This window comes from Ochotona princeps, chromosome 17, assembly GCF_030435755.1.
Source record: "Ochotona princeps isolate mOchPri1 chromosome 17, mOchPri1.hap1, whole genome shotgun sequence".
In the NCBI taxonomy this organism is placed as follows: domain Eukaryota; kingdom Metazoa; phylum Chordata; class Mammalia; order Lagomorpha; family Ochotonidae; genus Ochotona; species Ochotona princeps.
The window spans coordinates 53,000,865-53,026,297 of record NC_080848.1 but is presented as its reverse complement, the minus strand read 5'-3'; the positions used below and the strand labels follow the sequence as shown (position 1 = coordinate 53,026,297).

The 25,433-nt window shown below is 48.6% G+C and overlaps 1 protein-coding gene across 2 annotated transcripts in view; it reads left to right on the top strand.

Moving 5' to 3' along the window:
* The first annotated feature begins 10,669 nt into the window (after nt 1–10,669).
* The window catches only part of NDEL1 (nudE neurodevelopment protein 1 like 1), a 38,121-nt gene continuing 23,357 nt past the window's right edge, over nt 10,670–25,433 (top strand). The window contains exons 1-5 of one of the 2 annotated variants that reach the window (XM_058675296.1): nt 10,670–10,857; nt 21,052–21,149; nt 22,332–22,485; nt 23,290–23,438; nt 25,027–25,163. In XM_058675296.1, the coding sequence (XP_058531279.1) occupies nt 21,064–21,149; nt 22,332–22,485; nt 23,290–23,438; nt 25,027–25,163 (526 nt within the window). In that variant the 5' untranslated portion in view covers nt 10,670–10,857; nt 21,052–21,063. The remainder of the gene's footprint in view (nt 10,858–21,051; nt 21,150–22,331; nt 22,486–23,289; nt 23,439–25,026; nt 25,164–25,433) is intronic. The other variant, XM_004594756.3, reaches the window with a different exon arrangement.

Here is a 25,433-nt window from a genome sequence, read left to right as displayed (position 1 = left end):
AGCTGGAGGCCAAGTCCCTCTGAGATCCCAGAGTGGGAGGGTTTTCCTTTTAACCAGACCATGGACAGCAGGGAAAAGGGCCCTTCCGCTCCAGCCTAACTTCTGCTGTCTGCTGTCTGAGCAGCGCTACCATTCAAAGCCCCAGAAAATCGCAGCTCCCCAGCCCTTGGAAGACCTGGAATTGAAAGCCTTGCAGGGTAGGAATCTGACACTGGTAGAAACCAGCATATTTGTTCCTATCAGGGAGCTGTCCCATCACAGCAGACTGGGCTAACAGCAGAAGGGACACCTTCCAAATAACCCATGCCACAAAACTGGGAGCCCCTTCTGAAGCATTTATGGACATGTGTACCCAGCTGCTTGTGTGTTTTTTGGAATTGCTTGGCTAGTAGGCTTGTTCTTGTGTGTTTTTTTTTTAAAAAGATTTATTCATTTTATTACAGCCAGATATACACAGAGGAGAAGAGACAGAGAGGAAGATCTTCCGTCCGATGATTCACTCCCCAAGTGAGCCACAACAGGCCGATGCACGCCCATCCAAAGCCGGGAACCAGGAACCTCTTCCGGGTCTCCCACGCAGGTGCAGTGTCCCAATGCACTGGGCCGTCCTCAACTGCTTTCCCAGGCCACAAGCAGGGAGCTGGATGGGAAGTGGAGCTGCCGGGATTAGAACCGGCGCCCATATGGGATCCCGGGGCATTCAAGGCGAGGACTTTAGCCGCTAGGCCACGCCGCCGGGCCCGTGTTTTTTTTTTTTTTTAAGAAGCCTCACATTCTTTAAATAACAGATAGATCGCTTGCAGAGATTTTTTGTTTAAAGATGTATTTGTTTTTACTTGAAAGAATTACAGAGAAAAGGAGAGACAGAGATCTTTCATCTGCTGGTTCACTCCCCAAAATACTACAATGGCCTGAGCTGTGCCGATCCAAAGCCAGGAGCCAGGAGCTTCCTCCAGGTCTGTGATGTGGGTGCAGGGTCCCAAGGCTTTGGACCATCCTCGACTGCTTTCCCAGCCCACAAGCAGGGAGTTGGAAGGGAAATGGAGTAGTAGGAACATAAACCAGTGCCCATAGGGCACATGTAAGGTGCCCAGCACATGTAAGGTGAGGATTTAACCATCGGGCTATCATGCCAGGTCCACCTTCTTACTAAAAAAAGAAAAACTTAAGAAAGATTATACTTTGAGGGCTGGTGCTGTAACCTAGTGGCTACAGTCCTCACCTTGCACCTGCTTGGATCCCATATGGGTAGCCCCGCTCCCATCTAACTCCATGCTTGTGGCCTGGGAAAGCAGTTGAGAACGGCCCAATGCCTTGGAAAACTGCACCTGCGTGGGAGATCTGGAAGAGGCTCCTGGCTCCTGGCTTCGGATTGGCTCAGCTCTGGCCGTTGCAACCCCTTGTGATGTGAATCAGTGGGCAGAAGATCTTTCTCTCTGTCTCTCCTCCTCTCTGTATATCTGACTTTGCAATAAAAATAAATGAATCTTTAAAAATACATACATATATTGAATATGCTTTTGGTAAAATAAGAACAGTGTTGTGGTGCAATAAACTAAGCTGCCATCTGCAATACTGGCATTCCAAATCACAGCACTGGTTTGGGTCCCAGCTGCTCCTTTGGCAATCCGGTCTCCTACTTGTGTGCTTGGGAAGGCACTGAAGGCGGGCTCAAGTGCTTAAGCCTTTGCCAACCACATGGGAGACCTTGATGGCATTCTGGAAAACCAGCCTTGTCTGTTGCAGCCGTTTGGAAAGTGAACCAGTGGGATCGACAGATGGAAGATCTTCCTCTCTGTTTCTTCTCCTCTCTGTATATCTGACTGTCCAATAAATACAAAATAAATCTTTAAAAAAATACAGGCAAGACACTAAACACAGAAGAAGGATGGTGTGGGGGGGTTGGAGAAAGAGTGGGAGAGTCTGTGATTTCCTAGAGATAACCACACACTTTGGGGTCTATATTTTCAGAACCCCCTTTTATTTTTATTGTGTAATGTATTTATGCCTTTCCATTTTACAAGGATGGGATCCTATTGTACGTAATGTTACCAAATTTATTTCACTGCATATTGCGAACATTTGCATTGTTAATGATATTTTTTCCCCAGAATGTTATTGTTACCAATCACATACCATGTGACATCGTGTCATTAGCACCTAATTCCACTTCGTCAATCCTTTAGTCTGGGTTGTTTCTCATAATTTCAGCTAAACAATGCCTCTATGAACATCCTCGCGGATGAACTATTGATCCGCATTCTTCATGCTTCCCTGCAGAGAAGTCTCAGTAAGTGGAGAACACTGGATCACAGGGTGATAGAGTCGCAGAACTCCCTGCCAGGGCCGTTCACATCAAGTGACACCCTCTCAGCTCCTTATGGGGAGAGGTGCAAGCTTCTCGTCTCTTCCTTTTTCAGTCCAATTTCATAAAATCTCTTTGTTGTTTTAAATGTGCTTGATTAGTATTAAGGTGCAAAAACAAAAAAAGAATTTATATGTTTGCTGGCCACTTCTACTTATACATTTTGTCAACTGCCTCTGTTGTGCATTTGGAAGAGGGAGGAAGGTGATTTTCTTATTAGAGTCCTAAACTATCAAGGCATTTTAGGGAAAGAAAGAAAAAGGGTTGGGCCCGGCGGCGTAGCCTAGCAGCTAAAGTCCTCGCCTTGAAAGCCCCAGGATCCCATATGGGCGCTGGTTCTAATCCCGGCAGCTCCACTTCCCATCCAGCTCCCTGCTTGTGGCCTGGGAAAGCAGTTGAGGACGGCCCAAGATCTTGGGATCCTGCACCTGTGTGGGTGACCTGAAAGAGGCTCCTGGCTCCTGGTCTCAGATTGGCTCAACTCTGCCCGTTGTAGCCACTCGGGGAGTGAATCTACAGAAGATCTTCCTCTCTGTCTCTCCTCTCTCTGTATCTAACTTTCCAATAAAAATTAAAAAGGGGGCCCGGTGCGGTAGCTTAGCGGCCAAAGTCCTCGCCTTGAACACGCTGGGATCCCATATGGGTGCTGGTTCTAATCCCGGCAGCTCCATTTCCCATCCAGCTTCCTGCTTGTGACCTGGGAAAGCAGTCAAGGACAGCCCAAAGCCTTGGGACCCTGCACTGGTGTGGGAGACCTGGAGGAGCTCCTGGCTGCTGACTCCTGGCTTTGGATTGGCGCAGCACCGGCTGTTGCGGTCACTTGGGGAGTGAATCATCAGACAGGAGATCTTCCTCTCTGTCTCTCCTCCTCTCTATATATCTGACTTTGTAATAAAAATAAAGAAAATCTAAAAAAAAACATTGAAAAAAGGAAAGGAAAGAAAAACGGGTGTGATCACCACCTACAATGCCCGTATTCCATATCCAAGTGCCTGGTTCCGGTCTCAGGTCCCCCACTTGCCTTGCTGATGAGGCGTACCCCGAGGGCCAGCAGCTGATGGTTCAAGAGCTTGGATCCCTGTCACCCACTGGGGAGACCCAGTTGGAATTCCTGGTTCCTGGCCGTGACCTGGCCCAGCCCTGGCTGTTGCAGACATTTGAGGACTGAACCAGTGTATAGAAAATATTAGTTCCTCTTTGAAATAAAATGAAAATAAAGAACAATAAAGGAGCAAGAAAGAGCATCAGAGAAGGGCAATGAAAATGATTCACAGGGCCCCACGCTCCCAATAACCTATTTTAAGTTTTATGGACAGTTGGAAGACACTAGCCCAAAGTGTCCCAGCTTAAAGGGGAGGAGATGAGAATTGCTTTTTAAAATTGTTTATTTATTTGAAAGACAGAGTTACAGAGAGAGAGGCAGAGAAAGGGAGAGGCAGACACAGAGCGAGATCTTTCATCTGTAGCTTCATTTCTGTGATGATCATGGTGACGGGGGCTGGGCCAGGCTGAAGCCCAGGGCCTGGGGCTCCATTCTGGTCTCCCAGACACTTGGCAGGGGTCATGAACATGCTGCTTTCCCAGGCACATGAACAGGGAGCTGGATTGGAAGTGGAGCAGCTGGGGCTTCAACTAGTGTTTATATGGGATGCTGGTGTTAGAGGTGGTGACTTAATCCATTGTGCCACAACAAAGGCTGCTAGGAGATGGAACTCTTCGCGACCCTCCCTTGGTCAGTGTATGTCATGTATTGTTTGATTGTCTGTCCATATTCTGTTTCCTGTTTTTTTTTTTTTTTTAATATCCTTTGAGAACCTCCTGGAAGAAAGGGACTTAGCTCTCTTTAAATTTTATTTATTTGAGAAGTGCAATCAGTTATAGAAGGAGAGAGACAGAAAGAGACAGAAAATACCTTCTACTTGTTGGTTCACTCCTCCAGTGGCTGCAATGGCCAGGGCTGGGCCAGGCTGAAGCCAGGAGCCAGGAGTTCTTCATTTCGATGCCCTGTTTGGGTGCAGGAGCCCAAACACTTGGGTCGTCTTTCACTGCCTTGCCACACATACCAGCAGGAAGCTGGATGGCAAATGGAGCAGTGAACTGGCACACACATGCAATGCCTGTCACAGGCAGCAGCTCTCCCCACTAATCCACAGCCATAGCTCCGTGACTTTTTTTTTAATGGCCCTACCCCCAGGGTGTAGCACAGTGCCAGGAACTTGACAAATATTTGTTGAGCAGCTGACTGCATGATCTTTTGGTACTGGCTGATTCTCCTGGTTTCCCTTGTCCTTGGGACGTGGCTGTAGCTACCTGAAGCAGCCATCTGAGACTGGTAGGAAACACCGTGTTCCTTCCAGCCCTGTCATTTCCTTAGCCTGGCTTGGGAGCAGGTAAGCTCGGCGCCACCTCCCTGCACAGGGGTGTGTGTAAGCAGATTATCTTTTTTTTTTTTTTCTCCAGAGACAGTCACACTGTTTATGTAGGTGTGATGTCAACAGCCCTTGGGGTTGCCAGGTGTTAGCCATCTTAGCAATCAGTAGTGTCATGTCATCCTTTTCTGGGGAGGCAGGTGCTGCCACTCTGGGGTGTAGGCAGCGACTGTCAAGGGGTTGGAGTGAAAGCCGAGGCTGCTGGTGAAGACTGAAACTCAGGCGAGTGGAATCTCTGAGGTTCTGGATTGGGAAGGAATCTATTGGCCGTTCAGGTAGGTTGCTGGGAAGAAATGAGATGAGCTCCGGGAGAGTCCTGGGGGGCATGGCAGCACAGCAGCTTCCTTTGATAGTGGACAAAAGGTTGGGGAGCAACTCTGGGATAAACCCCAGTTTATCTGCTGGATAAGGATGAGGTTTCTTCCCTCCTGGGGATTGGTAATGGGCAGGACCAGCAGAGGAAGGCTTTTTGTAGCCCCAACCTAAAACGGTCCTTATTTTTTCTCATTTTGGCGAGCCTGTGTCTAGCCAAGTTATACCTGGAGACCTGTAGGGAGTGAAGTAGCCTCCTGGGAGAAGGTACCAGAGTTGGTGCATCCGCAGCCAGGCACATGAGGGGGAAGGCAGCAGAGGGTGTCCGGGAACCTAAAACTGAATGAAGGAAATCCATCTCCTCCAGCGCCAGCTGTCCTGTGCACTCCTGGCCAACTGCAGTGTGAGAGTCAGGGATGAATTCTGGTGGAAGGGTGGGGAGGTCTGGGAGTTGCCCTGGGCCATTGGTGAGTGCTGTTTGCTGCAGAAATTACTTCCGGGGAGGGGTGCTTGTCCTGTCAGTTAACACATCACTTGGGATGCTGCCTCCCTTGTTGGAATGCCTGAGGTCGAGTCTTGGCTCCACTTCTGATTCCAGCTTCCTGATAACATCCACCCTCAGGGAATAGCAGGTGGTGGCTCCATTGGTTGGGTTCCAGCTACCACTATGGGAAACAGGTTGAATGCCTGGCTCCTGGCTTTGGCCTGGCCCAGTCCTGGCCATTTGAAGAGAGTAAAGCAGTGAGTGAGACTGCTCTCTCCTCTGCATCTCTCTTCCTCTCAGGTAAATTAAAAATCTAGTCTGGTTCTTCTTCTCCTGCTTCATATTTGAAAGGCAGAGTTTCAGAGAAGAAGAGACAGATTTTCCATCTGCTGATTCACTCTCTATATGGCTACAATGGCCAGAGCTGAGCTCATCTGAAGCCAAGAGCCAGAAGCTTCTTCTGCGTCTGCCATGAGAGTGCAGATTCCCAAGACTTTGGGCCATTCTCCACTCCACTGCTTTCCACAAGCATGGAGTTGGATGGGAAGTGCAGTAGCCTGAGCAGGCCCAGCAGAACTGGGGCCCATATGGGATGCCAGCGCCACAAGGTGGAGGATTAGTCTTTTTTTGCCACTGCACCAGCCCGTATGTTTTTTTTTTTCTTTTGAAATGCAGAGCAAGAGAGAGAATCTATTTTCCATCCACAATTTATTCCCCAAATGACTACAATAACTAAAGCTGGGCTATGCCAAAGTCATGAGCCAGGAGTTCTACCTTGATCTCTCACTTGGGTGGCAGGGGCACCAATCCTTGGATTATCATCCACTGCCTTCCCAGGTGCGTGAACTGGAAGCTGGATTGGAAGTGGAGCAGCTGGAGCTGGAACTGGCACACTGATATGGGATGCTGGAGTCACAAATGGCAGTTTAACCTGCTGTGCCCAAAATCAGGAGTGGGTATTTTTTGAATGAAACAGGTACTGGTTGCCATTAAAAATGGCAAACTTACCAGGTTCTGGTATTCTGTAGAACAGTCAGCAAATAATTCATGATACCAACAGTTACTGAGTGGCCATTCTAAGCTGGCCGTGACATAGTTCTCTACTCAAGGCATCTGTGTATGTATGTATGTGTGTTCTTAATTTCACATGTTGGTTGTATTTTATGTAACAACCCCTTATTCTTAATTTAAAAAAATTATTTGGAAGATAGAGTTACAAAGAGAAGAAGAGACAAAGAGAAAGATCTTTCATCTACTGGTTCACTCCCCACATGGCCATAACAGCTAGAAGTGGGCCAATTGAAGCCAGGAACCAAGAGCTTCTCCCAGGTCTCCCATGTGGGTGAACATTCCCAAGGACTTCAGCCATCATCCACTACTTTTCCAGGTTATAAGCAAGGAGTTGGATCACAAGTGGAGCAGCTGGGACTTGAACCAACACTCACATGGGATGCTGGCACCGCAGGTAGAGGGAGGCTTAGTGTGCTTATGCTATGGTGCCGCCCCTCCCCCTGCTTTATTTTTAAGAGGCAGAAATGGGAAGAGAGAGAGAAAGAGAGAGAGGGAGAGAGATTGCATCCAATGTATCACTCCTTAAATGCCTGCAAAGGCAGGGAATGAGGGGGTGGGGCCCGAGCCCAGGAATCAAGAGCCAGGGTCTCAGTCTAGGCCTCCCAGGGTTTGCATTAGCAGGAAGCTGGGGTCTGGAGCTAGAACTGGGAATTAAACTATGGTTCTCTGCCGTGGGCAGAAGCCTGGATCTCACCCCACTGTCAGGCCCAGTGCCTACCATGCTGCCAATCCTGGATCCCACCCCACTATCAGGCCCAATGCCTACCATGCTGCCAAGCCTGGATCTCACCCCACTGTCAGGCCCAGTGCCTACCATGCTGCCAAGCCTGAATCCCACCCCACTGCCAGGCCCAGTGCCTACCATGCTGCCATGCCTGGACCCTACCTACTGTCAGGCCTAGTGCCTACCCCACTGCCAGTCCTAGAGCCTACCCTACCTGGTGTGCTTTACCTGAAGGGCCTTGATAACTTACTGCAGGAAAAAAAAAATTGCCCTGAGCACTGAGCCGTGTACCTATTGGGGCTCCCTCCATATGCCTGAGCCTCTGACCCAGGTCGTCATTTTTTTTTTTTTTTTTAAATAGTACTTGTCACGAGCTGACAGAAATAAGTTTGTCTGTTAGTTTTTTGTCTGTTGTTGCCATTAGCATACAAGCTTTGTAGGATGAACCTGCCAGGCTTGGAATAGAGTTTTGTCCCCAGCAAACATGAAACTCAGAGCTGATGAACAGCAGGCTTTTTATTTCTCTGTAAAAATGTGTCTCCCTGCAGGGCCCTAAGTGATGATTATTATTTTAAAAATGTTTACTGATGAGAGTCTTCTACCCACTGGTTCACTCCCCCAAGTACTTGTAATAGCCAAGGTGGGTCTGGCTGAAGGCAGGAGTCAGGGTCTCCATCTGTGTCTCCCAAGTAGGAGCAGGGGCCCAAGCACCCGGGTCATCATCGGCTGTTTTCCCAGGCACATTAGCTGCAAGGAAATGGAGTAGTCAGGACTTGATCTGACACTGTGATATGCAATGCTGGCATGACAAATGGTGGCTTGTGCTCAAAGCGCTGTACCACAACTCCAGCCCCCAGAACTGTTGACTAAATTACAAAAGCAAGAGATTTTGCATTGCGAATGGTAGGTGTTATAGAGAAGGTTAAAGAAAAGGCATAATTGCCTATGGCGTCAATTCTAGTTCCTTTGTATCCTGGCAACGCCTAAATTTGGTGTTTCATAACTGAAAATTTCTTGTATCTGTGGGTTTTTGTTGTTGTTTGTTCCTGATTTGGGGCATTTTTCAGCAAATTCTGTCGGTCTTGAGTTATAGCCACTGGACCATTGATTCATCTTTTCAGTTTGTTAGGATGCTTGTGGCATGTTTTCAGGAATGGTGATTTTAAAAAAAGATTTAAGAAATTTATTTGAAAGAGAGGTAGAAATGGAGAGAGGGAGAGATAAATGTGTATTTTCTGGTCCATCCTTAAATAGCCAAATTGGCCAGGGGCTGAGCCAGGACAAAGTCACAAGGTTGGAGTTCCATCTTAGTTTCCTGTGTGGTAACATGGACCAAAGTACTTAAGGCATCATCCCCCCAAACCAGTGCTCTGATATGGGATGCCAGCACTGTCAGTAGCTGCATAAGCCACGGCATCGCGCCTCCCACCCCCACGTTGACATTCCTGTCCCGCCCCCCACCAGCACCTTGGCTCAATCCAGCAAAGACCTTGTATGGGGGTGGGGACCACGCTTCAGCAAACCCCTTCCTAACAGGTTTATGAAGGCCGGAGGACAGTGTGGTCCCCACCCTCCTCTTGTACTTTCATAAGACTGATTTTTTCACAACTTCTGGTCGCTTTTTGGGTTGTCTTCCATGTTACAGTTCTTGGGTTTGGCATATCAGAAGTAGAGGGCTGGGCACATGTCACTGAATCTTACTCTGCCTGAGAGCCCACCACCCAGGGCAGAAGCTCTACTAAGAATAGGGACATGGAATGACACTGCAGGGCCTGTGCCGCTCTCAGAGTCCCACCAAGCCATGCCGGTTCACTAGCATGGGGTCAGCACGTTTGCAGGGATCAGCAGCGTTGCGGGTCCAGCCGCCTGCAAGGTGACGCCTACCCTCACTGCCAGGCCAGGCCTGAAATCAGAGTCACCCCGCCTTTCCCAGCAAGCCCCTCAGCCAAAGAGCTGCAGCCAGTGTTTGTTCCTCCTGGGGAGGGGACTTTTCTGTCTTGGCTCCAGCACCCCAGGAACTTCTTCTCTGGGAGCCTGCATGGAATTCCAGTAAGTTCCAGCCCACTGACCTCTTGGAGTTTTTTTTTTTTTTTTTTAAAGATTTATTCATTTTATTACAGCCAGATATACACAGAGGAGGAGAGACAGAGAGGAAGATCTTCCGTCCAATAATTCACTCCCCAAGTGAGCCGCAACGGCCGGTGCTGCGCCGATCCGAAGCCGGGAACCTGGAACCTCTTCAGGTCTCCCACGCGGGTGCAGTGTCCCGTCCTCGACTGCTTTCCCAGGCCACAAGCAGGGAGCTGGATGGGAAGTGGAGCTGCCGGGATTAGAACCGGCGTCCATATGGGATCCCGGGGCGTTCAAGGCGAGGACTTTAGCCGCTAGGCCCGACCTCTTGGAGTTTTAACCCCAAGCTCCCTGGGTCTCTGTTGACAACAGGTACAGGTTCGTTGTGAGGAGGGAGAGAGATGCCAGCAGGTGAGAGCAGCTCAGCACATTTCCCCGCCCCCGCCCGCCTCACTGCTTGAGCAGAAGGTTGGACTAGCTAAGCGCGTGGTGGCTGGAGTGAAGACAAACCTGTTTGAATCTTGAGTCTTCCTCTTTATAGAGTTTAGTGACTCCTGGCATCTTCGTCATGCCAGGCATCACTTCCTCATTTCTAAAATGGACCTAAATGTGACGGTCTAATGCGGTCGGTTTAAAGATGAAGTGAGGCAGGCCAAGTGTCTGGCACAATTACCAGTGTGCAGAAATTGCACAACAAAAGGACATTACTCATCATTTCCTCTCCCTCCCCGGTATCCTTTTGGAGTTTGGCTCAAGTTGGCAGATTTCCACGAGCCCATGAACCCCATGGATTTAGTTTACTTCCAGCCTATCGCACTCGTAGGGTTTCTGAGGCTCGTGTTGCTCCACGCCCGGAGGCGTGTGTTACTCATCACCTTGGAACCCCTAAAACCCACCACCCAATCCTGAAAGCACTGCAATTAGGATCACATCGTACAAAGCAGAGACCTAATACTGTTCTTAAAAATGGTTCTTTTGAGCTTCCACTCGCTCTCCTGGAGCAGCTATTGCCTCCAGCCACCTTCCCTCTCCAAGACGCCCCCGAGGGACGCAGCACTTCCGGGAACAGGAGAGGACGAAGCAGGTCTCGGGGTGTCTGTCGACGCCTGCGCAGGAGGACGTGGCCCGCCTGACGTCAGCGCGCCGAGAGCCTGCCGGCCCGCCCCGCCCCGCGCGCTCGCGCGCATGCTCCGAGCTCCGCCCCGCTGTGTACGTCACAAATGGCCTCGGCCAGCCGAGCGGCTCCTGACGTGTCGGGGAGGAGCGGGGCGCCGTGCTGCGCCGAGCAGAGCCGGGGACTGCGGAGGGCGGCGGAGCCGAGCGGCTGGGCGGGCCTGGCCAGGCCGGCGGAGCGGAGACGGCGCTCGAGCGGCGGCGAACATGCGCTTTTGACACTGTGGAGGTGAGCCTGCCGTGCGCGGCTGAGCGCAGGAGGCCGGAGCCGGGCCCGGCGGCGCCGAGGCCTGCCCGCGGCCCTGGGCACGGCGGCTCCCCGGCTCCCCTCCACCCTCTCCGGGCGGAGCCCGAGGCCCCGCCGCCCTGCCGGAGCCGGCTCAGGTCCAGGGGACGCCTGTCCCAACCGCTTCAACGGACCCCCGTCCGAGGCGGGGGAGCGAGCGCGGCGGCCTCGGCAGGATTGCGCGGCGACCCCGGGTGAGGGTGCGGGGCGCCCGGTTCGCCTCGCTGTCCCCTCGGCTGCCGGACGCCCGGTTGGCCCGCGGCGTGGGAGAGGGAGCAGCCCGCGACCCCCCACCTGCCTGCCCACCCAAGGGCCTGCTGGTCACCCGGCGTGGAGGTCAGAAAGGTGTCACCCAGCCTCCGGGGTAGGGGTTGGCTCGTGCTCACCCGCGCCCTCGTGTTTTGCCTGTGGGCAGCGAATTGGTAACTTATTTATCCTTTTAAGTTTTGCCCAGGAAGTGAGCCGTGCATGCCACCGAGGAATGCCGTTGCGTTTCTGCAGCGCCCTTTTTGTTTTTTTCCCCTTGGTACGCGTTTCCGAACTCTTCCTGCAGTCTCCGGCTTACCTGCTCACCCCCCAGTTGTGGCTGATTTCGTTACGCCTTTACAAGGAGGTGGGGTGGGGCGGGGGGCCCAGGTGCGGCCGGGGAGGTGATTGACGCGTACCCCTTGGCTCTTCTTCCAAACTTGGATCAGGCTGTTTACATTTCCCGGCTGGGACTAGTGCTGCCAAAGAGGGATTATTTTTTTCCCCCACGCTTTTCAGAAAGCAAGACAAGGAGGTTTGACTTGCTAGAGGTCTACCGGAAGGCAGTAGCTGACTTAAAATTATTTTGGGGGCAACTCATCTAGTAGAACTCTTGTTAGGAGGAAAAAAAAGGAAAACAACCCTGAATTTGGAAGCGTCTTTGCAAGTTGCCGGTTAATTGCTTTGTCTCATCTTGTTGTTCCGGGTACCTAGGAGATGAGGGATGAGTTTTGTTAAATTGTGAGATGACGGGCAGGAGCTGCCTTGAGTCATGGATTGAAGAGACAGAAAGGGAAGTGAAGTAAGCCGTCTCCTCTGAACGAGAATTGTTGTTTAAAATAGAAGTGCAAGAGGTATGAAGAAAACCCGGGGCTGGCTCTGGAGGTGGTTGACTTGATGAAGTTTTGCTAAATCATCCGCACATGAGCTCTGTTTCGGCCTGTTAAGTAGAGTGGAGTTGGACAGGCAGCGTTTAAACGAAGTGGGAACCTCAGTAGAAGCCTAGACATCGCTTTCATCTACCAGGATCCCCCCACCCCACCTTCCCTTTTTAACCATGCTGAGGTAAATCCGGTTACTAAAGCCTGCAATTACTTCTGATGTAAGTTTCTGAACATCTGATAAAGTAGAAAAAGAAGTCTGTCAGGGTTCAGGGAGATTGTATTTATGATTGACCTTGAACCGCTGAAAAAAAAAAACCCTGCCTGTCACCAATGCGAGAAGAATTTCTGTGAACCTGCGGATGCTCCCTGCAGGGACTCTTGGAAGAGCTCGGCCGACCGAGGTGCTCCCTGTGTTAAAAGGATACCGACGGCCTTGCTGTTGTGGGAAAAGAAGTTCCCTCATAAACGAGGCGGCCTGGACAGGTTGTTTTAAACTCACGTGAGTTGACTTCAGTTGTTAAATATCTGAAGGTCACGTGCAGTATAATATAATGCCTTTGAGAATTATGTAATAGGAGAATGTATTTTTTTTGGCAGTATATTTTTTGCTATTGGCTAACTTTCTACAGCCTTAGTATCGCTCTAGTTAAACATAGTTTCAAATAACGCAAGTGAACACATCCTCCCGATGTGACTTGAGGCAGACACTATCTTTCAAAGCCTCCAGAGCAATTTTTTTTTTTTTGAATACAGCAGTGATACCAAATTTTTGTTGACTGTAAACATTTTTTTAAAAGATTTATTTGAGGGCCCGGCGGCATGGCCTAGCGGCTAAAGTCCTTGCCTTGAACGCGCCGGGGTCCCATACGGGCGCCGGTTCTAATCCCGGCGGCTCCACTTCCCATCCAGATCCCTGCCTGTGGCCTGGGAAAGCAGTCGGGGATGGCCCAAAGGTTTGGGACCCTGCAACCGCATGGGAGACCCAGAAGAGGTTCCTGGTTCCCAGCTTCGGATTGGAGCAGCACCGGCTGTTGTGCTCACTTGAGGAGTGAATCATCGGACGGAAGATCTTCCTCTCTGTCTCTCCTCCTCTGTGTATATCTGACTTTGTAATAAAAATAAAAAATAAATCTTAAAAAAGATTTATTTGAAAGCATGATAGAGGAAGAGACAGCTCTTCCCTGTGCTCTGTCTGCTGCTTCACTCCCTAAGTGGTCACAGTAGCCAGGGCTATGCCAAGCTGTGTCTTGGTCTTCGCATGGTAGGCAGGGGCCCGAGTGCTTGGGCTAGCTTCTGCTGCATTTCTCAGGTGCGTTAGCAGGGAGCTGGAGCGGAGCTGAGCAGCCAGGATTCAAACCAGGCCTCTGATGTGGGAAGCTGGTGTCACAAGCGGCAGATTATCCCACTGTGTCCCAACATTAGGCCCGGAGGCGGATCTTTATTTTCTAGTTAATTTATTTTTAAAGATAAAAGGGTTAGTTTTATTTGAAAGGCACATTTTACAGAGATGAGAGAGAAAAAAGGTCTTCAATCTGCCAGTTCACTCCCCAAACGGCTGCAATGACTAGGGCTAAGCCAATCCAAAGCCAGGATCCAGGTGCGTCTTTGGGGTCTCCCATGTGGGTGCAGAGGCCCAAGGGCTTGAGTCGTCCTCCATTGCTTCCCCAGGCTATAAGCAGGGAGCTGGATGGAAAGTGGAGCAGTCACGATGTGAACTGACACCTGTAAGGGATGCCTGTGTTACAAGTTGAAGGATTAGCCTGTTGAGCTACTGCACCAGTCCCCTGATTTTTTTAAAAAAAGATTTATTTTTATTGGAAAGGCAGATATATACAGAGAGGAAGATCTTCCGTCCGATGGTTCACTCCCCAAGTGAGCACAGCAGCCGGAGCTGAGCCAGTCTGAAGCCAGGAGCCAGGAGCAGCTTCCAGGTCTCCCACGTGGGTACAGGGTCCCAAGGCTTTGGGCTATTCTTGACTGCTTTCCCAGGCCACAGGCAGGGAGCTGGATAGGAGGTGGAGCTTCTGGGATTAGACCTGCATCCCGGCACGTTCAAGGCGAGGACTTTAACCGCTATGCTATCTCGCCAGGCCCAGTCCCCTGCTTTTTATTTTAAAGATTTGAGTGACAGTGACACAGAAGATGAGAGAGAGTTGATTGATATCTAGTTCATGCTCAGTGGCTACAACAGTTGGCTGCGGGTCAGATCCAAGTTAGGACCTCTATCCTGTTGTTCCACGTGGGTGGCAGGGGCCCAGGTGTTACTGCCTTGCCAGGTGTATCAGGAAGTTGGATTGAAAGCGTAGTAACAGTGATTCAGATGGGCACTGTGGAATGGGATACAGGCTTTGCAAACAGCAGCTCAATGCACTGCACTGTTTGTTGGTTCCAGAAAGTAATTTTTCTTAATATTCATTTACTCATTAATTACATTGTATTACATGACACAATTTCATAGGTACTGGGATTCCCCCGCCCTTCACCCCAAACCCTTCCCCCGTGGTGAGTTCCTTCACCTTGATGCATAACCACAGCTCAAGTTCCGTTGAGATTCCCTAATTAAAAGCTCACACCATACAGAGTCCAGCATCCCACTTGTCCAGTTCAAGTTCAACGGCCTCTTCCAGAAAGTAATTTTTAAGAATGATTTTGATGAGTAAAACTTTGGTATTAAAGTTGGATAATACCAATTAAATGAAGGTTGATTACATCAGAATATTTTTCTGAAAAATTTTTTTAAATTTTAAATTTTATTTTATCGCTTTTTTTAAAAAAGATTTATCCATTTTTTTTTTTTATTACAAAGTGAGATATACATAGAGGAGGAGTGACAGGACTATTTTCCGTCCGATGATTGATTCCCCAAGTGAGCACAGCCGGTGCCGCGCTGCGCCGCAGCCAGGAACCAGGAACCAGGAACCTTTTCTGGGTCTCCCACGTGGGTGCAGGGGCCCAAAGCTTTGGGCCGTCTCCGACTGCTTTCCCAAGCCACAAGCAGGGAGCTGGATGGGAAGTGGAGCTGCCGGGATTAGAACCGGTGCCCGTATAGGATTCTGGGGTGTTCAGGGAGAGGACTTTAGCTGCTAGGCCACACCGCCGGGCCCTAAATTTTATTTTAAACGTTCACATAGTTGAGAGGGATCCATGCCCATGTGGACTTCTGGTTATTTTTTCTGAGTTCTTATTTGGCTCTTAAAGACTGTCCCAAAAAGTTTTATGAATGTTTTCAGTGATGATAGTATTGTTGGAATATATATAAAGCTTCCTGAGATAAGTACTTTTAAGGAAACATTTGCATATTTTAAATTCTGCAGGTCTGTTTAGTTTCTCTTATTTGAGGGATCTGCCTTTGATTATTTAAAAAAAAATGTGATTAACATTTGAGCTGTGTTTGCTTTGTTCCAAGTACTGTGATACAGTGTCTTGCTTCAGAATAAGGCTGTTGCAAGGATTAGTCTCATTTTATAGGTGAGGAAATGGGGTCCTGAGTAATTAATTTGTTCACGGGCACCCAGCTAGTGAGGAAGGAGTCTGGTTTGATACCCAGCCCGGTTGGCTTCAGTGCAGGTTACTGAATCTTGGCCACTAGAATCTTCTACTGCAAGTGGTTAAATGTGTGTAATTGGTTTCTTCTGGAAAAGATGTTGGCCAATTAGGTGAAAGGCTTCTGGCATACGCAACAGCCCTGTTGGAAGGCCAGTAGCAAGTTGGGAAGGCAGCTTGTTGACTAGGTGGATTGTGGACAACATTCGGGCCTCATAGATTCAGCAAGAAACAGTTTGTGTGTATGAAGTAAAAACATGAAGACAGTTTTGTGGGAATTGTCACTGCAGTAGGTAGTTGGACTAAGATGATGCAGAAGTTCGAAATAGATTCTCAGGAAGTTTCTTGTGAAAGGTCATTTAAACCCTGGGTCCTCAGGGGCGGCTGATGTGGAAGTCCGTAGTTATCTTAAGGCTGTGTCTGTGTTCCAGAACCTAACGTCCCAGGTAACACCCGAGGTCACTGCTAACTGAGCTAACTGCTCTTCAGGCAAGAACTGTCCTGGAGGGCCACTGATCCTGTGGTAACAGGTCAAAACAAGCAAAAGACTGCAAGGTGGACATGGGAATAACAGTTACAGGCAAAAAGAGTTCTGACCCTATCTGTAGAGGGGTGGGCTTCACATTGGAATGCAGCATTCACTAGTAGAAGTTGGGGGTTAGAGGCTAAGGCACATGTCTTGCAGTGAGAGGAGCTCCCATCTGGACACTGCCCGGGGGCTGCACCTGCTGTAGCATGGTCAAAGGCTGCGTAGTAGTGGGGAGGGTACCGAAGACTCAGACAATCCTGCAGTGGGTAAAGTGTCTCACACTGAAATGGCACTAGTCACTGGGCTCCAGAGCGGCGTGTGTGTAAGCCAGGGGCAGCAGAAGGATGGCTAAGGGACCATCGTCTGGATTGGCAGATGCCATTCCCGGCTGTCTCTCGTGTTTTGGGAAGGCCAGGGACTAGAGGTGTCATCAAACTCTGCATCATCTTAAAGGATGGAAATAAGGGGACTGCTCCTGCTTACCAAGTCCTCACGTTGCCAGGAAAGTGATGTGTGAAATTTACAGCAAATTTACAACCCCGGGTAGGAAATTCATTGCTGACTATAGCTAGGGAACTTATCCCTTTTCCTTAGGATAATATAAAAGGACTTCAGAAAGTTGGTGGATAATATGTGCTATATTATGGATATGGATTTTAAAAATTACTTTGTATTAAAAATTTTTGCTTGCATTTTCCAGTACCCTCCTCTGAAATCAATAAGTTAAATTGCTAGACTTGAAATAATTTGCTTAAATGCTGTTTTATTTAAGCATCAGAGCTGTTTTATGTTGGATTTTTATTGAGGTTTTTTTTATTCTTGAAGTTCTAATTGCTCCTTATTGTGCCTTCCTCACAGTCTCAGTGTTTATCCAGCTTCTCTGTCATACTTAGAAAAATGTTTTAAATATTGGCACAAAGATCTTTCATCTGCTGATTCACTCTCCAAGTGCCCACAACAACTGCAGCTGGGCCAGGCTGAAGTGAGAGGCCAGAAGGCAGTCTAAATCTTCTGGATTGGCATGTGCCATCCCCACTGTTTCTCAGGGTGTGCATTATCCAAAAGCTGGGACTGGAATCGGGCACTCTGATAATGGCGTACAGGTGTCCCAGATGACACCTAAACCACTGTGCCCAGTGCCCGCCCCTGTGCTAGCTGTTGTGTGGGACTCCTTCTTTTCTGGAGCTGTCCTTGTGTCTGCGTTTCTCTGGCATTGATGCACTAGACTTCATCCTGAGACTGTTGTGCACTGTGGCCTGGGCTGGAGCCCCTGTGTCCTACACCCGATCCTGTCCAGGTCATTTCTTCTTTTAGAACATCCTGGGAAGCACCTGGGAGTAGCTCCCTCCAGCGTTCTTGGGGGAAGACAACTTTCTGGATTATCTGTTTGCTCTCAGTTGAGTAGCTCCTAGGATTTTCTGACGTAGGCTGCTGGCTGGGTTTTCTCATTTGTTAGAAGGTTCTTACCCCTTTGTATGTAAGATTGAAGGGCTGGAGGAGGACTTGCTGAGGTAGCTGATTGGAGCTGCAGCTCTGAAGTTGTCCCCCAGGGAGTCTCATCGTCTCCCTGTTTTTTTGTGTGAATCTTGTCCAGGTAACTGACTGTAGCTGGGCACGCATCTTTTCTTACACCTGGAAGTGATTGGTTGTATAATCTGGATTTAATACATGAGCTGCATTGGGAGGTAGAAAAAACTACTTCCTGTGGCTTTCTTCATCCCTGAAACAGGAATTCAGGTGTTGGTGAAGGAGTTGGTAAAGAGTGAATAAAAGAGATTGAAAGTCAAATCAGCTGTCTATTGAGTTTCTGATTGCTGGTGCAACCAGAATTAGACACAGGTCTTGCCTTTCAGCTGGAGAGACTTGACCTTTCATTCCTCTTAGAATGGTTACTGTTCAGAGTACGTAGCAACAGAAGTTTGCTTGTTGTGTCACTTAAACTACTCTTTCATTAAACCATGATTGGGTGGTGGATCATAAAGTAAACATTTGGGGTGCACTCTGATACATGGTTGGCAGTGTTTGACGATTCTCATCTGTCTACAATGGAGTGCCATTGCCCGCGAGTGCCTAATCAGCTTCCTTAAGGCTGGGCAAAGATAATTCCAATGTGATCATAGCAGTTTTAGGACATTAAAAAATTATTAATCTAATTGGAAAGGCAGGTTTATAGAGAGGAGAGACAGATCTCATTGAGCATTCCTCCATCTCCCTGAATGCTCAATGAGATCTTTCTCAAAAATCCCTTAAATGAGGACAGCACGATGGCTCAATGGCTAATCCTTCACCTGTAAGCACTGGCATCCCACATGGGCCCCGCTTCGTATCTCAGCTGCTCCACTTCGCATCCAGTTCCCTGCTGTTGCCTGGGAAAGTAGCAGAGGATAGCCCAAAGCCTTGGAACGCTGCACCTGTGTGGGAGTCCTGCAGGAAGCTCCTGGCTCCTTGGTTTAGACCGGCTCAGCTCCAGTCATTGTGGCCACTTCGGGAGTGAACCAGTGGATGCATGATCTTTCTGTCTGCATCTATCCTCCTCTATATATATCTGACTTCACAATAAAATTAAATAAATCTTTTTAAAAAACTCAGATGAAGACAGAATTACAGGGCACATGCAAGAAACATTTACAGATAAGGCAGAGCAGAAGATCTTCCATCCACTGATTCACTCCCCAAGTGGTCACAGTGGCTTGAGCTGAGCCAGTCTGGAGCCAGGAGCCTCTTCTGGGTCTCCCATGCAAGTACAGGGTCCCAAGGCTTTGGGCCGTCCTCAACTGCTTTCCCAGGCCACAAGCAGGGAGCTGGATGGGAAGTGGAGCTGCCGGGATTACAGCCCCGGCGCCCATATGGGATCCCGGCGTGTGCAAGGTGAGCACTTTAGCCGCTAGCCTACCATGCTGGGCCCAGGATTTGTTTTTGTTGGAAAGGTAGATTGGATTTACAGAGAGGAAAGACAGGTCTCTTATCCACTGGTTCACTCTCCAAAGGGCCATAGCAGCTGGAGCTGAGCTGACCTGGAGCCAGGAGCGTTCCTACATGGATGTAGGGTCCCAAGGCTTTGGGCCATTCTCTGCTTTCCCAGGCCACAATCAGGGAACTGGATGGGAAGTGGGGCACTGGGACACAGACCGGCACCCATATGGGATTCTGGTGCTTGCAAGGTGAGGATTTAGCCATTGAGCCATTATGCTGGGTCTGGATTTTGAGTTTTTGCTCTTTAGTACAGGTAGGAATAAGTATGATTCAGTATTCATTGAAACAGTATTCGTTGAATACTGTTGTGCAAACATTGTGTTAGAGCAGAAAACAAGGATAATCTGAGGTGGGTGCAGCCAGTCAGACTGCTACTTGGGATGCCTGTGTCTCAACTGTAGAGCCCTTCCGACCCAGCTTCTTGCTGATGCTCTCCAGGAAGGCAGCAGATGGGGGTTTCAGGGGCTTTGGCTCCTGCCAGCCACATGGGAGACACAGGTGCTCCAGACGGTTCCTGGCTTCAGCCTCGTTTGGTCCTGGCTGTTTGGGCATTTGGGGAGCAAACTGGTAGACAGACAGTAAAGCAGCAGATGGTGGTTCAAGCTTTTGGGCTCCTGCCTTCCATGTGGGAGACCCTGACGGGGCTCCTGGCTCTGGCCAGTGTGGACATTTGGGGGAGTGAACCAGCGGATGGATGCGTTCTCCACTGCTTCTATTGCTCTATCTTTCCAATAGGTGAAAATAATGAGCAGACAAAAAGAATTCAGTCTAATAAGGAACACAAAGATGAAAGCGAGTTATTGCTATGTGGTATAGGCATATCTATAAAAGCCTGTGTGTGAGAGAGGGGTAAAGAATGCAAGAGACTGTAACGTTATCTTAGAGCAGATTTCTGGGAAAAATGACAGCTGGATTTTAAAGCTAAATAACTTCCAAATGCAAGGAAGGGAGTGCCAGTTCAGGTTGAGAAAACATGAGATTGAAATAGCATGCTATGTTAAAAGACAATTTTGAACAGTATTGCTGAAATACGAAAGTGGGCTGCTTGGGCGGGGTGGAGAAGTGTAGGGAACAATGGTGTCACTAGGGTTTTAGGTGGCCAGTTCAAATGTAAGGTAAGTAGATACACCCACCCCCTTGCTCTCCGAGTGCCTTGGGAGAAGAGCCGAGGTGAAGTATTGTTGAAGGTAGAGTTGGTGGACTTGCTGGGGAAGCGTCAGAGATCCTGAGGGAGCTGGTATTTCCGCCTGGAGTGTAGCCACTTGCCACTACATTGCAGGACCTGGATTCTGTCCCCCGCTCTGGTTCCTGACCCCAGCAGTCCCCGAAAGGGAGGAGTTACTGAGTGACTGGGTTCCTGCAACCTTCATGGGAGACCTGGACTGAGCCTACGGCTTCTACTCAGCTTTAGCTTTAGGAAGTCTTTTCTTCTCATATAAATGAGGGGAAAAAAAAGACTGCCTTTTTTTCAAGTGTGATAGTAGTAAATTATTGGGAATAGAAGATCTGATCTGCCAGCAAGGTCACCTGGCATAAAATGCTGCAAGCAGATGCTTTGAAGCAGCCTACAGAAAGAGAAGGGCCTGCAGGAGCAGCCTCCCTCACGGTGGGCTTGTGCATGTCTGCTGATGCCCAGGCCAGTGGGCTGTAAGCCAGTTGTGGGCGCGCTGTGTCCAAGATGGTTCCATGGATTCCAGTCACCCAGCACCTAGTGCCGCAGCCGGAAGTTTCTCACGTGACTTTGCCCCAAAGGACTTTGTTGGTCTCGTCTCCTGGTGTGAGCAGGGCTGCAGTCTTGGTTGTTCCTGATTGCTGTGCTGGAGGGGCAGGAAGGAGTTAACCACTCTGTGGCTGTTTCATATTTAGCTCCTCGATACGCTGCTGATTTGGTGTTGCCCCAGATTTTATACTTAGATGGGTAGGTTCTGTAATTTGTAACAGTTTGTCTTGATTCTTTCCCAGGCTTTCTTGATCATGGATGGTGAAGATATACCAGATTTTGCAAGTTTAAAGGAGGAAACTGCTTATTGGAAGGAACTTTCCTTGAAGTATAAGCAAAGGTAATGTTGACAGGGCACTGGGCATTCGGAATATACTGGGTCTGGCTTGTGTTTATTCCTTTTTTTTTTTTTTTTTGACATAAAGCTATATTTACAGTTTTAGATTTACAGTGGAGATTGTAGAAATAATCACAGCATAACTTGTATTTAAGTAGTATAAAAATATCAAAAATCTTGATATGGTTTAAATGGTGAAAATGGTAGGAAAACTTAGTGCTAATCATGTTTTCTTTTGATAGTACCTGCTTAGTCTTAGTGTTAGGATGGGTTGTCTTGGCTTGCTTTGTGTGCCCTGATTCTGCCGTCTTGTTCGGTCGTTGGGCGGTGGTAATCAGACTCTCCAGGCAGGTGTGATCCGTGTCTGGAGCCAGTCAGGCTTTGGGGGAGCAGGAAGCACTCCCGGAGAGGCATGTAGCTCTTCGTAAAATCTCACACATTTACTTGTGGCAACTTCTGGATAATAAGTAATCCCAGCAGCTCCACTTCCCATCCAGCTCCCAGCTGTGACCTGGGAAAGCAGTTGAGGAATGACCCAAAACTCTGGGACCCTCTACCCACGTGGGAAACCTGGAAGAGGCTCCTGGCTCCTGGCTTCAGATCAGCTCAGCTCTGGCTGATGGGGCCACTTGGGGAGTGAATCAGTGGATGGAAGATCTTCCTGTCTCTTCCTCCTTTCTATATATCTAACTTTCCAATGAAAATAAAAATAAATCTTAAAAAATTGTGTAGGTGGCCAGTTACACTGGGAAAAGTTGCCCAGCTATTTGTGATAATGTCACATGTACTTCAGAATGGGTGAAAGATGTAGGCATGAGTATACTAGCTGTCTGAGTCTGAAATGGTGACAGCGGCTCCAGTGTGGAGTGAGAACGTCTGTAATCTCAGTTGAAGACAGTTGGAGGAAATGCCAGCTCTAAGTTGCTGTAGTGAAAAAAGATGCACTTATCCCTTCCATCTGTGAAGAGGAAGACGTTGATGGCATCAATCCTCGTAGCCTTGGGGCCCTATAACTTACTGCATTGGACACTGAATGTACAAGATGTAAACTGATTGCTTTTACTGTTTAATGCATTTAATGAAGGATTAACATGCATGAAAAAGAATGCATTATACATCTTTGGGGTTATCCTTACTGTAGGGGTTTCTGCTGTAACTCAGGTTTCCCCCTTTGTTCCTGATTAGCTTCCAGGAAGCTCGGGATGAGCTAGTTGAATTCCAGGAAGGAAGCAGAGAATTAGAAGCAGAGTTGGAGGCACAATTAGTGCAGGCTGAACAAAGAAATCGAGACTTGCAAGCTGATAACCAAAGACTGAAATATGAGGTGGAGGCGTTAAAGGTAACCGCGGCCGTCCTGGAGGGGGTGTAGCATGCTGGATGTTTATCAGAAGTGTGGTTTCTGGGGAGGATGCGTGAGAGCAGCAGGCAACAAGAAATATTTTCAAAAGCTTAAAATGAACGTTTGAATGAAATTCTTTCACGGAAGCATGAGACAGGTGGTTCAGAGTTTAGGTGTTCACTTGGAAACCTCATCTTGGCTCCTTTCCAGCAGTGATGTCCCTAGTGGTTGTATTATATTCCTAAAGGTTTCAGAAGCCACCTGATTTGATACATGATTTGCCTTGTTCTGTACTCCTCAGGGGTATCTGAAATATGCATTTATTTTATTAGTTCTGATAATTTCTCCAGTTTGGGAGTTTAATTTGGATTAAAAATTTGTCTTCTAGAAAGGAATTTTGGAGAATAGACTAAAAAGGACTAGTCCCTTTGCTCTCCTCCGAGGAGAGGAGAGTGTGGTTGCTGTGTTGGAGGGCTGTGGCTTTGGGAAGGGGTGGGAACTGAACTCATGCGTGGCAGTCTGCCTGTTGGAGGACCCAGGCTTGTGTTCAGCCTGAGAACCCCAAAGTTGTTCTATTACAGTTGGGGATTTTCAATCAGTCGTTATTTATTAAATACAGTGTGTTGTGAGGTGGGAAGATCCCGCCTGTTGAAGCATGACGGTTGGGGCAGGGTGCGTGCGTGACTGCCGTCCTGTGCCAGCAGAGCTTGCCGCAGCCTCATTGCGCCAGTGTGGTTTTTCCCAGAAGAAAGGTGAAACACCGTGTGTTAACGTCGACGCTTTCCTTTCCTCGCATGCCTTCAGGAGAAACTGGAGCATCAGTACGCACAGAGCTACAAGCAGGTCTCGGTGTTAGAAGATGATTTAAGCCAGACTCGGGCCATTAAGGAGCAGCTGCACAAGTATGTGAGGGAACTGGAGCAGGCCAATGATGACCTGGAGCGAGCCAAGAGGTAAGGAGGGACGCGATGTTGTGTGGAATAACCAGAGCTGGCCATCCATGAGTAGCCGCAGCCTGTCTCTCAGGTGTTAGTTCTAGAATGTTTCCTTTCGGTTTGAGCCACCCATTGTATTGAAAAGAACCAGGGTGCCATCATCGTAAATATAATGCCCTTCCAAGCTTTGTGCTTTCAGTCTTCTCTGTTTCTTCCTCCTGTTGTGTGCAGCTGTTAGTTTTGAAGACGAGTCTCCTGCATGCCTCTGCCTCTGTCTTGGCACCTAGCACCCTTTGTGTAGGGCCTCACACTTTACACTTGGATCCTGAAAGGTGTCTTCTACTCTGATGTGTTGTCTCTTTTCAGTCTCTTCTGTTATAATAGTCACTGTTGAATTTTCTGGAAATACTGTCATTAAAATTTTCCTAACCTTCCTTTAATGGCATGTTATTTACTGTTGCCTAGCTTCCATTCATCTGTAACGAGTTGTTTCTTAACCATATTTGCAGGCCTAATTCCCATTACGTTATGCTTGCCACCTGGTATTTCTGTAATATTTATTGACTCTTAAGTGACTGATACATGTTAGGGTGGAGGACACAGTGCTAAGCCAGTCACTGCTCTTGGGGGCGGTGGGTGTGGGTGTTTACCATGACAAACGCTGGGGTGGGCCGGCAGCTGCTGGCAGTGACAAAGGCGCTGGTGGCTCTCGGGAGCTGGGAAAGCCTTTGTAGACCCTGGAGCTGCGACCGCCAGGAGACTAGACATAACCAGGTGGAGAGGCAGCAGAGCAGGAGGGGTCGGTGAGTCACATTGCTTGAGGTGTCCAGACGGTAGCCAGTGTCCTGAGAGCAGAAGATGGTCTGGCTTGGGCTGTGAAGAGCTTTTGGTCTGCGTTTGAAAGGCACTCTGTAGGAGGGGAAGCTCGTTACCATTTTTGTTGTTGTTATGAGGAAAGGAGTGCTGAGGTATTGGGAGTACAGGATGTGAAGACTTTTAGGGGTTATCCAGACGATGAGCAAATAAGTAAGGCCGAAGGGTGGGGGTGAAGGCTGAAGAGGAATGGATTGGAGAAACATTGTGGCAGTTGACAGGAGTTGATGAAATTGGACATGGCTGTAAGAGTCCTAACTCGCAGTTAGGGAATTCTGTTTTCTGTGCCAGGTGGCACATAATGGGAGGGACACAGGAGCAAGCGCTGAAGGATTGAGGAATGCAGGATGAATAGAGGACGCGAGTGGGATGGGCCCTGGGGCTTAATGTTAGAAACACATTCTTACATAGTTTCTTTTATTTTAAAAATTTTTCTTTGTCAGACTGTTAATGAGATGGTATCATGTTTAAAATCCAGTGGAAATGTAGTGCAACAGGTAACCCTTCTTGAAGGAAGTTTAGGGGTTTAGATAAGAATTCAAGAGGCTGTACCGAAGGCCCCAGTGGAAGTAGAGAGACTGAGTGGCACAGGAGGTTGGGAAGAAGGCGAGCTCATTCAGCTTGGTAGAGGTGGCTAGCTGAGGAATGTCATGAGATCAACCAGCAGTTTCCTTTTGTATTAACTTTTTGTGTATGTATTCACTCACTTCATGGACTCTGATTTTTTTCCCAGGGCAACGATAGTTTCATTGGAAGACTTTGAACAGAGGCTAAATCAGGCCATAGAACGAAACGCATTTTTAGAAAGTGAACTTGACGAAAAGGAATCTTTGTTGGTTTCTGTACAGCGGTTAAAGGATGAAGCAAGAGGTAACATTGAAGTTTAAAGAATATTTGTCCATTATGTGACCCTAGTTGGGGTAAGCTTCAGGATCAACTTCCTTCCTTTTTTCTTTTTAAAGATTTGTTTACTTGAGGGCCTGGTGTGGTAGCCTAGCGGCTGGGGTCCTTGAACCTGTGGATCCCATCTGGGCACCGGTTCTGGTCTCAGTGGCCCCACTTCCCGTCCAGCACCCTGATTGTGTCCTGGGAGGGCAGTGGAGGATAACCCAGAGTCTTGGGACCCTGAACCCGCATGGG